The sequence below is a fragment of the Myotis lucifugus genome, unplaced genomic scaffold, assembly GCF_000147115.1.
Source record: "Myotis lucifugus unplaced genomic scaffold, Myoluc2.0 scaffold_38, whole genome shotgun sequence".
Classification (NCBI taxonomy): domain Eukaryota; kingdom Metazoa; phylum Chordata; class Mammalia; order Chiroptera; family Vespertilionidae; genus Myotis; species Myotis lucifugus.
In genome coordinates this window covers 2,281,190-2,294,346 of record NW_005871086.1, presented here as the reverse complement: position 1 = coordinate 2,294,346, position 13,157 = coordinate 2,281,190, and the positions used below count along the sequence as shown (strand labels likewise).

The 13,157-nt window shown below is 38.2% G+C and overlaps 1 protein-coding gene and 1 pseudogene across 1 annotated transcript; one reads left to right on the top strand and one right to left on the bottom strand.

Moving 5' to 3' along the window:
- Positions 1-238: 238 nt before the first annotated feature.
- Positions 239-1,801, bottom strand: LOC102427835 (annotated as a pseudogene).
- A 9,961-nt stretch (positions 1,802-11,762) lies between these two features.
- On the top strand, positions 11,763-12,756 carry LOC102429271 (olfactory receptor 4F6-like). The gene has a single exon (XM_006087471.1). The coding sequence runs from the start codon at positions 11,789-11,791 to the stop codon at positions 12,725-12,727; it is 939 nt and encodes a 312-aa protein (XP_006087533.1). The 5' UTR covers positions 11,763-11,788; the 3' UTR covers positions 12,728-12,756.
- Positions 12,757-13,157: the final 401 nt, after the last annotated feature.

Here is a 13,157-nt window from a genome sequence, read left to right as displayed (position 1 = left end):
GGCAGAATTAGATAGGAAGAATTAACCAACACTTGAAAAAAATAATCTAACCCTGTGAAAACTCTGCTTTAGACATAACTTCAGTGAGATGAATATAAACAGGACCGATATCCTCCTGACCCAACCTCCCCTCTAATTCCTGCCTCTAGTCCAAATCCTTGCCCACATCTCATTTCTCTACACTCAGGCATCATGGTCCCTGAAGGGCAAGGTTTTGTGAAGAAGGGGCCTGAGAGCCTTAGGAAAGCTGGACTTGCTCTGGCTCATTGGGTGGCAGCCTATGCTGGCACTGTGGGCACCACCAGGTGAGCCTCTGGAAGCCACCTGGAGGGCCAAAGGCCGCCTTCCTGACCTGGTGCCCAGCAAGGCACTGCTCTTTCTGGTAGATCTGTGTGTGAGTCTGTCTTCCCTGGAACTTACCCTGAAGCCAGCCTATACTGAACTCCACCACATGATCCATGAGGATCTCAAGTTGCTGAGGTCTGAGGAGTGAACCGATAGAAAGGGGATGGATCTCAGCTCTGTACAAGGCTTCATTCTTAATGATGTTCCCTCAGCCTGAGAAGTATCTTTGGTCCAACAGCGTATCTTTGGCCCAGAGCTTCCAAGGCTTGTCCTTGATGGGACTTTTCAGATAAGATGTCAGAGGTGAGTTGGAGCACTGGGCTGCAAGACATCTGAAAATTATAAAATGCCAGGAAGCCGCCACCGCCAAAGTGCAGGACCAACCTACAGCCACTTCTCAGCACCTCTTGCAGAGCTGTCTCCCCCCAAACACTCTGAGACATTGTCTCCACTGTGGGAATGGGAGGACTGGTCTGAGATTTCCTTGATGGCAGGGCCCAAGGTCTGTTTTTGGTCCCCAGCCTCTTCCTTCCTCTTTCCTTTTCATAGAGGTTCTGGCAGTGGGTTGTTGCCAGACCTGGTTTCTTCATCTGGATCAAATCTAAGGAATAATTTCTTCCCATGGACCTGTGTGTCCTGGATCCACAGGGACTGGAAGCTGGCAGGGTTTAGCTTCTTACTGCTGCCCCCTGTATTGACCACCTGCTGCCCCACAAAGGGGGAGAACAAATGGTGAAACTTCTTCACAGATGGCCTTCTGGTATCCTGGCTCCGGGCCGCAGCCCCAGGTGAGGCCTGCAAGCAGCTTCCGGCTCATGGTGAGGCTAATAGTATGAGTTCTTAATAAAATTTAGATATTAGCTCCTTATCAGGTATATAATTGGTGAATATGTTCTCCCATTCAGTGGATTGTCTTTTCATTTTGTTAATGGCTTTCTTTGCAAAAACTTTTTAGTTTGACGTAGTCCCATTTATTTATTTTTTCTTTTGTTTCCCTTGCTTGAGGAGATGTGCCAGAAAAAAAATATTGCTATGAGAAATGTCTGAGATTTTACTGCCTATGTTTTCTTCTAAAATTTTTATGGTTTTGAGTCTTATATTTAAGTCTTTCATCATTTTGAGTTTATTTTTGTAAATGGTATAAGAAGGGGCCTAGTTTCATTTTTTTGTAAGCATCTATTCAATGTAAAGGTATCATTTAAAAAATAAAGTAATATTTGATTGGTTTTATTTTTATGCACATTTTATTGCTGGGTTTGCTTGGATGGGGGTCCTGAAAATGCCAAAAAGATATGGAAGAATCGATATGCACTGGGGTCAATACTAGGAGGCTTCTGGAAAAGGAGAGCTTTGAGCAGGGTTTGAAGGGTAAAAAATGCACAACTCCTACCTGCCTCCAGGCCTGACCTGCTGTTCCTTTTCCTAGAAGCATTCTCACTGCCTCTTTGTCTTCCATGCTGGCTCCTCCTCACCCCTGAGATCTCAGTTACCTTGACACCCAACATGAATAACAGTTCACCCTGTTATCTTCACCCATGCCATTGTTTACAAATGTGAAAGATGCTTAAGCAATTTCTCCTGCATCTTCAGCTTATGTGTGCTTAACCTTATTGAAATGTATAGTAAAATCCACATGACTTTGTTTAAATGTCTTCACACTCCCCAGGTATTCTGCCTCATTTTAAACCACCAGTAAGTGAATCTAGAATTGACAGGTAAAATTGTCAAAGGTGATGCTCTTAAAACATCCAGTCTCCATTTTGTTTCATCTCCAGTGACTCATTACAAGATTTTCCTTTCAGTTGTTCTTACCAAACCGACTGGGTTCCAGGGACAATTCCCTTGACCACCTGAGCTAAGTTAGCAAATCCAGTCTGTGCAGCAGCACTGGATTACTATTCTCCAGTGCTGTCAATTAATTGCCTTTAAAAAATTTTTCAACTTTTTATATAATAGTATTGGTATAAGCAGAAGCTCAGTTATCAATGTATTCTAGTTCTCTGAAGATTCTGTGGTCTAAGAACAGGTAGGTGGAAAGATGAAAAGTCAAGATAACAACAGGAAAAAATTTTGAATTGTTATATTCAGTTCAGTTTCAGAAAAATAGTGTTAATGATAGAATCTTCATTTGCAGATATCAATTCAATTTTTGTGTGGTTAGGTAGGTTATAATGTAGGGAAAAGGAACAGATCACATTAGGGAGTGTATAAGGAGCTATATGATTGTTGAGAAAAGCAAATAACTGACTTTTACTTTTACTTGGTGCTAGAAGTGTGTCTCAGGTTTCCAAGGTAAAACTAAAGCTATGGAGGAGAGTCAGGATCAGGACAATGCAATGCCTTTAGCATAGGCAAGGGATTTGGTGTTTCAAATGATGACTTAGAAGAAGAGTTATTTACTTTTTATCTCATTAACTTTTTTTATTGGAGTGAAGGGAAATTAATAATTCACAGATGTTAGAAATTAAGACCACTTACTCTATTTTATTTCTGTATTTACAGAGAAGCTAAAAAAGGAAGAAATTCACCTCAGGTATTTCTTGAGACCAGAACCAAATGATGCACACAGAGTTTGGAGAAGGATTGACTGGTAAAGTGTCTTCCTGAGAATGTACTTGACCCCACCTGCATGTCTATTGACATATCTACCATCATTTTTGACTGTTATATAGAAAAAAATCTTTATTTGTTGGGCATTTAGTTGTTTTTTCCTTCATATCTACCTTTGGGTACCACAAAGTCAAATTAAGTTAGAAGAAAATAACAAATTTAGGAATCTAGGAATATGGAAATTGATCATAAGAAGAAAGGGACAAATGTGGTTACTTAAGTCAATCAAGTACTGTAAGGATTTATTTAAAATAGTTCTTAATAATATCTTTATTTTACTTTCACAGAGCAACAGACAAGTGGATATAGACTTAAAATAAAGAACTAAAGAGTTCAGTTGGAAGCAGGAAAAAAGTTTTGGACTCTAGAGTGATAAAGCATAAGAATGGCTAAACAGAGGTACTGAATTCTCAAATAGTGTATATTATTCATGATTTAGATATGCCAACTGATGTATTATATATGCCAGGCCAGAAATTCATTTACATATTTACTGGTTTATTTCTGTAGGTTTATTAGTAGCACACTAATTCTCTCTACTTTCTTCAACTATAAAATTGAAAATAAACGAGAATCTCTCCTGGGGGACTGACCAAATCCATGTAAGTCTGAAAAAGAAATGACGATGTTTAGAGTGAATGTTAGAATCATTATAACTTTCATGGCCTTTAATTAAGAAAAGTTTGGTGGTAAATGAAAGTCCTGGAGAACAAACGATTCAGTGTTCTTGTAGAACATACTCAATCTACCTGGAGCAAAAATGGGCTCATATCACTCTTTCAGGGGGCTGGTAAATGCCTTCATCCAGTTTTGTGTATTCAACCAGGAGTCACTTTTGTTTTTGGAACCCTGAAGATGCAAACCATATACATGTTAATGTGTTCTGGTATTCAGGTCTTTGCTTTGCTTTCTTTCCCTTTTTAGATGATCAGACCCATTTTTAGACTCCATATTTTTCTTGTTTCTTTATCCAAAACTTTGATGCATCTCCTTTAGGCTTATTATACTGTTCCAAATTTATTTGACTTTTTATACTATCTAAAATACCAGTGGCTTAAATACCTATATTTGTGTTAGCTACTACTCCCAAAAAGTGATAAGAAAAAGTAATTTACATAAGGATGTGAAAGAGTTGTAATTTCTTATTGCTTAAGACTGGGGACATTAGTATATTGCTTCCAAGATGTATCACGTGGGTGCCTAGAAAAAGTCTAATTCTAACTACCAAATTAGGGAGTACATTAGGTATATGGTGTGTGTGTGTGTGTGTGTGTGTAGAGATAATGAATTCTTCCATAAAGTTTACATTTTTATGAAGTGTGGTCATTATTAGCTCATAATGCTTATAAAAATGACTTGTTAGCAATTGTTTAGAAATATTTCTTCCTTTGCTTTATTTATTCTTACCTATCTTTTGTCTGTCCATTTATTCATCATTCTTCCCTCTCTTAACCCAGTCATCCATCCATCCATCCATCCATCCATCCATCCATCCATCCACTTACTCATTCACCCCTCCAACAAACACTAATTAGAGGCACACTGTATGATGGGAATGGTGCTGGGGAACCTGGAGGAATAGAATAATATGGAAGACTTTGACTTTTCCCTGGAGAAACATATAGTTTAATGCAGGGCTTCTCAGTCTTGGCACTATTGACATTTGGGGTTAGATAGTTCTTTGTTGTTGGGGGCTATACTTAAGCATCCTCAATAAGACCACTGGCTTACTGAGAGAGATTGAAAAAAGGCCTATTTCCATGCATTTTGATAAGTCTTATAAGAAAGGTGCACATATTGGGGATATATTTTGGATATATTCTGTCTTTGCTCCTACCTCTGGTCATTGCTAATATATTTCTGCAAAGCAGTTCTTGGTTCAATCCCAAAAGGACATAATACATATCAGAAAACTTCATCACAATTCATGATTGATTTGTTTTGGTATTTCATGTGACAGATACTCATCCAGGTAAATTATCCAGCCAAAATAGTTAATTAGACTTTATTGTTGCTTTTTCTACCATGTAGTTTCTGTTGAAATGGCTTATAGAGATATTTAATATAAATTCTCTTTTAAAGAAAGTAGTTATTAAATATAAACTATTAAAAATGAGCTGGTGTGCAGATCAGGATACAAAGAACTGGAATATGTAATCACCTCAACAAAAAATTTTTTTGGGGGGCCTATGTGTGCCTTTTTAATAAAAATTTTTGATTACTTTTAAATGAGGTTATTATTACTCATATATTAGTAGTTTATGCCATAAACAAAGGTTGGCAACAGTTAAACAATGTTCCATTAAATCGTACTGGATGTGAGACGTTTGTACTGCTTTGCTCATACAGCAGATAATATAGGTCCCTTACCGTCACATTTCCTTTGCTTATATCATTTCACTTATTGACGCTCCAATGCTGTTTTCTCTTAAATTCTAGATTGAAGCATATCTTGCTTCAGGTTTTGGAGAGTGTTGATGGAATGCCATGGTTCTCTATGTTCTAGTATTCAAGGAATCATCTGACTATTGCTTCAAATGCTTTCCTGCTCCTCACTTGGTCCTGTAAAACTTTGATTGTAAGAAATCTTTATCTATTGGCCATGAGTAGGAGTGGGAGGAATTTGCAATTGTCTTTTTGCTGAAGTTTTGATAATTAGTAGGTGTCAATGACAGCAGAGTTTTACTATAGTATTGAAAATTCTTAGCTCTTTCAGAGATAAATACTTCTCACTTTTAATTTACCCTGGTTATAAACCTATAAAGAGAGGCTAAGGAGGATTAAATTTTTCTCTGCCTAACATTTTAGATATGCAGAGGAAACTTCTTAAATAGTGGTAAAGCTGACACTTGCCTGTAATATTGCAATGTTCATCTTTGTGGGTTTTCAGTAGAGTACACATAGTTTTCTATCACAGCTCTAGATGTCTTGGCAGAATAAATGCATATGACACAGAAAGAGAATGTCTTCCTTGTAGCATCCGCCATTCATTGTAGTAGAAGTGGCTGAAGTATGCTTTAGGAACTACATCTGCATCTTTGCCCAAGTGCAATCTGGCCTGCCATTGGTAAGTTGCCAGTGTAGCCAACCATAACAGAGAGACATTTTGTCTTTTGGTACATGCAGGTCTGACAGTACTGAGTTGGTATTTTTTTTTTTTTTTTGGCTAACCACAGAAACTAATATATACTTAGCTCTAGTATTTTGCTCTTTATTTGCAATTTTGGATGTGTTTTGGTGAGGTTGTATTGAGAGGTCAACGACTTAGCTTCAAAAAAATTAAATAGAGAATATTTTGTTATCTTCACATAATAATTCCTACTGGGTTATAACAACATTTTAGCTGGTACTACTATTTGCACTATTGAGTCCCGTAGCTTTCTACTTTCTGTGTTAGAGATGATTTCTTTTTATTTCCCACAGGCTCCCATCTTAAAGCTTCAAATGCCTCCTTATTCTAGAGTTCTTACTAAATTTGGTGACCAAATGTACATTTACTGTATTAGTACCTTTCATAATTCTTTTATTTTCCTATTAAAGCCCTGCATTATGTGCACTATTTTACAATCTCTAAATGTGAGGGTTATTTATAGCCCTGAAAATGTCACCATGCATCATCTCAATACATCCAGAATATAACATCCCATTATCTCTACCTTTATCACCCTCCTCTAAGTCACCATCATTTCTTGCTTGGATTATTGCAAAAATAATCCTGGTTATATCCTTGAGAGTTTTAAGTGTATTAACAATAAAGCAGCCAGAGTGATCTCTTAACAATGTAAGCCAGATTTTGTTGTTCTCCTGTTCAAACTCCAATTACTTATCTCATTCAGAATAATAACCAGAGTCCTATGGCTCATAAGGCCCTACTACACATACCACTCCCCTTGCTCCATCCCCCAAAAACTCAGGTTTAAGACCAAGTGAATTCACACCTCAGAGATTTTATCTTGCTGTTATCTCTACCTGGAATATCCTCACCCCCAAACCTTCATGGTTTGCTCATTCACCTTCTTTAGCGTTCTGATCAATCTATCAGCAAAAATTTCTCATCAATTCTATTATAAAAGCACTCCCCATACTGCCCTATTCCCCTCCTTTGCCTATTTTTATCCATAGTGAAATCATCAACTGACATCTATATATCTATCTATGTATTTAATTTTTAATTGTCTTTTTTTTCCTGCCAAAATGTAAATCCAAGGGGATAGGTACTTTTGTTCTTTGCTCTATTGGTAGTGCTTGGACTATTTCCTAGCACATAGTAGGTGTTTGATAAATGTTTATTGAAGGAAATGAGTTAATAGGACCTGATATTAATTGAGTTGAATCAGTCCAATTATTATTTATTTATTTACTTATTTATTATTAAATTTATTGTGGTGACATTGTTAACAGGATCAAATAGGTTTCAGGTGTAAATTTCTAAGTTACAAGATCTATATATTGCCCATCATCCAAGTCAACTCATTTTTAGTCACCATATATGCCGGGGTTCTTGTCCCAGCATTAAGAAAGGTTCAGGAATCTGGAAAAGGCTGTGCATAGATGACATAGGAATCCAGAGACTAATAAAGAGTCCGGAGACGAGATATAATTTTGAAAGGCATTTGGGGGTCAGAGGAGCTTAGCTAAAGGAGCTAAGATCTAAGGTGTTAAGTCTAAGGCCTTAGGTTCTCATCCCCAGGACCCCATGCTTTTTATTAACACAACTTGTCCTGAGGCGAGGCAGAGATATACACTTCAAAGGGTATACAGAAACATTGTCAGAATGGGGGAATTAGCCAACGGCTGTTCAGGTGTTTGGCCAGTAGGAGGCAATAACATGTAGATGAAGATGCCTTTTAGCTGTCTGGCAGCCACAATCAATTTAATGTATCCTATTCAGGTTTGGGGAAATGCCTTCAGCCATTCCCAGATGCAGCCCTGTTGTCATGCTGGAATTGGTCTCCGGCACATATATTAGGCCCCCTTTACCCCAACTCCTTTCCCTCTGGCAACCGCAACACTGCTGTTTGTGTCCATGAGTTTCAGTTTTATATCCCACATATGAGTAAAACTGCATGGTTCTTAGTTTTTTCTGCCTGACTTATTTCATTTACATAATATTCTCAAGGTCTGTCCATGTTGTTGTAAATGACAATATTTCATCCTTTCTTATAGCTGAGCAGTATTCTTTATCTAATCATCTATAAAAGGACACTTCAGTTGTCTCCCTGTCTTGGCCACTGTGAATAATGCTGCAATGAACATAGGGGTCCATATATCTTTGAGATTACATAGTTACAAGTTTTTTTTGGGTATATACACAGGAGAGGGATTGCTAGGTCACATGGTAGCTCTATTCTTAATTTTTGGAGGAATTGCCAGACTGTTTTCCATAGTGGCTATACAGTCTACATTCCCACCAGCAGTGAATGAGGGTTCCCTTTTCTCCACAACCTCTCTAGCACTTGTTATTACTTGCCTTGTTGATAATAGCCACTCTAACAGGAGTGAGGTGGTATCTCATTGCAGTTTTGATGTGCATTTCTCTAATTGCTAGTGAGTTTGAACATCTTTTCATATATCTGTTGGCTATTTGTGGGTATTTGTATGTCTTCTTCAGAGAGGTGTCTGTTCAGGTCCTCTGTCCATTTTTTTATTGTCTAAAGTTTTACATATGTCTTCTTTTACCCCACTTGACCCCCCCTCCCCCAAGCCATTCCCACCCTGGGCAAGCATCCACTGCCCCAGTGTCTGTGTCCATTGGTTATGCTAATATGCATGCATACAAGTCCTTTGGTTGCTCTCTAGCCTCCCCTCCCCTACCATTTGTCTCTGGATCTGTTCATGTTCATCAAATTATGTTGATCATTATATCCCACATATGAGTGAGATCATGTGATATTTATCTTTCTCCAACTGGCTTATTTTGCTTCGCATAATGCTCTCCAGTTCCATCCATGCTGCTGCAAATGGTAAAAGTTCCTTCTTTTTAATAGCACCTCTGCCCATTTTTAAATTGAGTTGTTTGTTTTGTGTTGAGTTTTATGAGTTCTTTATGTATTTTGGATAGTAAGCCTTTGTCAGAGCTTTGTTCACAAATATCTCATTCAATCCTGCCTCTTTGTTTAGTTGTCAGTTTCTTTTGAGGTGCAGAACTTTTTAGTTTGATATAATCCCATTCATTTATTTTTGCCTTTACTTCCCTTGCCTTTGGAGTCAACTTCATAAGATGTTCTCTATGACAAAGGTCCATAAGATTAGTACCTATGCTGTATTCTATGTAATTTATTGTTTCTGATCTTATATTTAGGTCTTTGATCCATTTTGAGTTAATTTCTGTAAGCTATAATCCAATTTCATTTGTTTTCATGTGTCTTTCCAATTTTACCAACACCATTTATTGAAGAGGCTTTCTTTTTTTAAAAAAAATATGTTTTAGTGATTTCAGAGAGAGGCAGGGAGAGGGAAAGATAGAAACATCAATGATAAGAGGTAATCATCAATCAGCTGTCTCCTACATGCCCCCTACTGGCGATCATGTGCCTGACCGGGAATCCAACTGTGACCTCCTGGTTCATAGGTCAACACTCAACTACTGAGTCATACCAGCCAGGCTGAAGACAGTCTCTTTACTACATGGTGTGTTTCTTGGCTCCTTTGTTAAAAATTATCAGCCCATATATATGTGGTTTTATATCTGGACTCTCAATTATGTTTCATTGATATGTGTGTATTTTTGCCATTACCTTGCTGTTTTGATTATCATAGCTCTGTAATAGAATTTGAAGTGTGATACCCCCAGCTATGCTTTTTTTCCCTCAGGATTGTTATGGTTATTAGGGATTTTGTGGTTCCATACAAATCTTATTTTTTTGTTCTATTTCTTTAAAGAATGACATTAGGATTTTAATGGGAATTGCATTGTCTGTATATTACTTTGGGTAATATGGTCATTTTAACTATGTTGATTCTTCCAATCCATGAATACAAGATATTTTTCCATTTTTTATTTATATTTTCAATCTCTTTTAATAATGCTTTGTAGTTTTCAGTATATAGGTCAGTAGTTCATTGCTAATGTCCTTAATTGCATGTTTCATTTCCAGGATTTGATTTGTTCTTTTTTAAAACTTCAATCTCTTTGGTAAAATACTCATTTTGTTCATTAATTTGTTTTCTGAGTGCTTGAATTGCCTATTTATTTTCTCACATCTCATTGAGTATTTTCAGAACTGCAATCTTGAATTCTCGGTCATTTACATTACATATTTCCATGTGTTCCAACTAGCTTTCTGGAGAGTTTTCATTTTCTTTCTGAACTTCTTCATTACCATGGCTATTCATGGTATTTGCTGGTCTCCTCTGTCTAGGCATCTACTGTACTGCTGACCTTTCTCAATCAGTTTTCTCTGAAGAGGTCTTTCTACTATTTTCCAGTAGGTGGCACAGAATCACAAGATTTTTACCGTTGTGACCTCCCAGAGCTGGCCTCGCTGACTTTCTTCAGACAGTACAGTTGTGCTGCTTGGGAGTGGGGTTTGTTTTGTCCCCACTATCATGATGACCCTGGACCTCCATGGGGTCCTCCCAGTGTGCCCCACCTGGGAATCACAATTCTATTGCAATAGCTTTTCTATTGCAATAGCTTTTGGTTTGCAGATAATGTGCTCCTCGACCTAATAACCAAGGGCAACTGGACATGAGTTTTGGGAGTTCAAGGTGTGGCAGAGCTCCGTGGCTCCATTTCTTTGTCTGAAACATCATTGCCCAACAGCAGACAGTTGTGGCACCATCCCTCTGCTGTGTCCTTGCCCTCTCTGCTGACTCAGCCACTATTTGCACTGCTTGCCTGCTGGAGAGCCCAGCTTGACTCTCTGTTCCTCCAGACCCACGGAAGAGCCTGCTACCACCAGCTTCCTCCCCTCTCTGGGCCAACCTGCTGGGCTGCATCTGTGGTTGTTTGGGCTCTTCTCCCTTCTTGCCTCCTCATTTATTCCCAGTTGCTCACCAAATGCTTCAATGCATGGGTCTGTCAGGTGTGCTATATTGAGCAGGGAATTCTTTGTTGATATTCTTTGAGTTATAATTGATAAACTTGTTGAAGTTTCCAGGCAACAGGCCAAGGGGATCTCTCACACTGCCATTCCTCTGATGTAACTCATTCATTTATTTAAAAGATTTCTTTCACTACCTAATATTTGCAAGATATTGTATGGGATTAAAAATTTAAAGACACAATGATTTATAACCTTGAGTAGTTTATAATCATTTGAGGAAATAGACATGTGACCAACTCTAAATACAGTAAATAAATGTAGATGTGTAGGTGGGTCATGGGTAAAATTAGACATGAGGTACCGTTTGATTTGGATATTAATTAATTAATTATATTTTTGGAAATAAAAATAGGATAATTTCTTGCTTGAGGAGCAAAATCAGACTCACAGGATCTTATAAGTCTCTTTGTCATGGAATAGTCCTCTTTTGCCTATCCAGTATGTGAGGGAGAGGATAGTTTACAGTGACCAAACTGATAAAGCAATTTAATATCGAATGCCCTTTGTTTATGGTTTCATCAGGTGCATCTATGGGTACCAGTCCACCAGATCGCTCACCATTCCTTGTGCTAGCAAGACCACCTGACAACTCACTTACTGTCATATGTAATGACAGCAACAGTGGCCAACAGAATGTTATTTGATTTTTGTGAAATGCTCAGGTAATATTTGATTTCCAAAATTTATATACTTTTCCACAGAGGGTATTAATATAATAGTATTAATTCGAGTTGTGTCATTTTCTTCCTTTAGGTAACAGAAGAGTGCACCTACCAAATGAGTCAATGTATAGAGCCAATCATTCTGTGGTGTCTGAGTTTGTGTTCCTGGGTCTCTCCAACTCCTGGGAGATCCAGCTTCTTCTTTTTTGCTTTTCTTGTCTTTTCTATATGTCCAGTATGATGGGAAACCTCCTCATAGTGGTCACTGTGACGTTCGACCCTTACTTACGTTCCCCCATGTATTTTCTATTAGCCAACCTCTCCATAATTGACATGATATTTTGCTCCATTGCAGCACCCAAGATGATTTGTGATCTTTTCAGGAAGCAGAAAGTCATCTCCTTTGGGGGTTGTTTAGCTCAGATTTTCTTTAGCCATGCTGTCGGAGGTACTGAGATGGTGCTGCTCATCTCCATGGCCTTTGACAGATATGTGGCCATCTGTAGGCCTCTCCACTACCTGACCATCATGAGCCCACGACTGTGCATTTTGATTTTAGTGGTTTCCTGGACTATTGGTCTCATTCACTCTTCAACCCAGTTGGCATTTGTGGTAAACTTGCCCTTCTGTGGGCCTAATGTAGTAGACAGCTTTTACTGTGACATACCTCGGCTCATCAAACTTGCTTGCACAGACACCTATAAGTTGGAGTTCATGGTCACTGCTAATAGTGGGTTCATTTCCTTGGGTGCTTTCTTCTTGCTCATTCTCTCTTACGTCTTCCTCCTGGTCACTCTTCAGAAACACTCCTCAGGTTGCTCATCCAAGGCTCTTTGTACACTGTCAGCTCATGTTATTGTGGTGGTTTTATTCTTTGGTCCATTGATTTTTTTCTATATATGGCCCTTGCCTTCAACACATCTGGATAAATTTCTAGCCATATTTGATGCAGTTTTAACTCCATTTCTAAATCCAGTCATTTACACATTCAGGAACAGAGAGCTGATGATGGCAATAAGGAGAGTGTTCAGTCAGGTTATGGGTTTTAGAAAAAATCACTAAACGGCTTTCTTGAAACACAAAATTTCCAAGTGACTCTTCTTAAATTTTATGTCCCTAAACCTTCATGGAGAATGAACCATCTTTCTTAGATCTTGTTCTTTTGTTTGAAACATATTCCTTTGAGCCTTCATTTTGCTGACTGCCTGTGGTAGTTCCATGCATTAGATAAAGCAGCCATTGCTCCCAGTCTTGAAAAAGTGGCTTCATATAGGAGATAAACCTTATTGTTCAACCCTGCCCTAACTCTTGGTTATCTCTCACACTTTCTAATTTTATTTCATTTATTTATTTTGTTAACCCCTACAGAGAATATTTTTTAAATTGATTTTCAAAGAGAGTGGAAGGGAAGGAAGAAGGGAGGGGTAAAGAGAGGAAGAGAGAGAGAGAGAGAGAGAGAGAGAGAGAGAGAGAGAGAGAGAGAGAGAGAATT

Coding starts and splice junctions, on each gene's coding strand:
- LOC102429271 (XM_006087471.1), top strand. CDS start 11,789: ATGTATAGAGCCAATCATTCTGTGGTGTCTGAGTTTGTGTTCCTGGGT.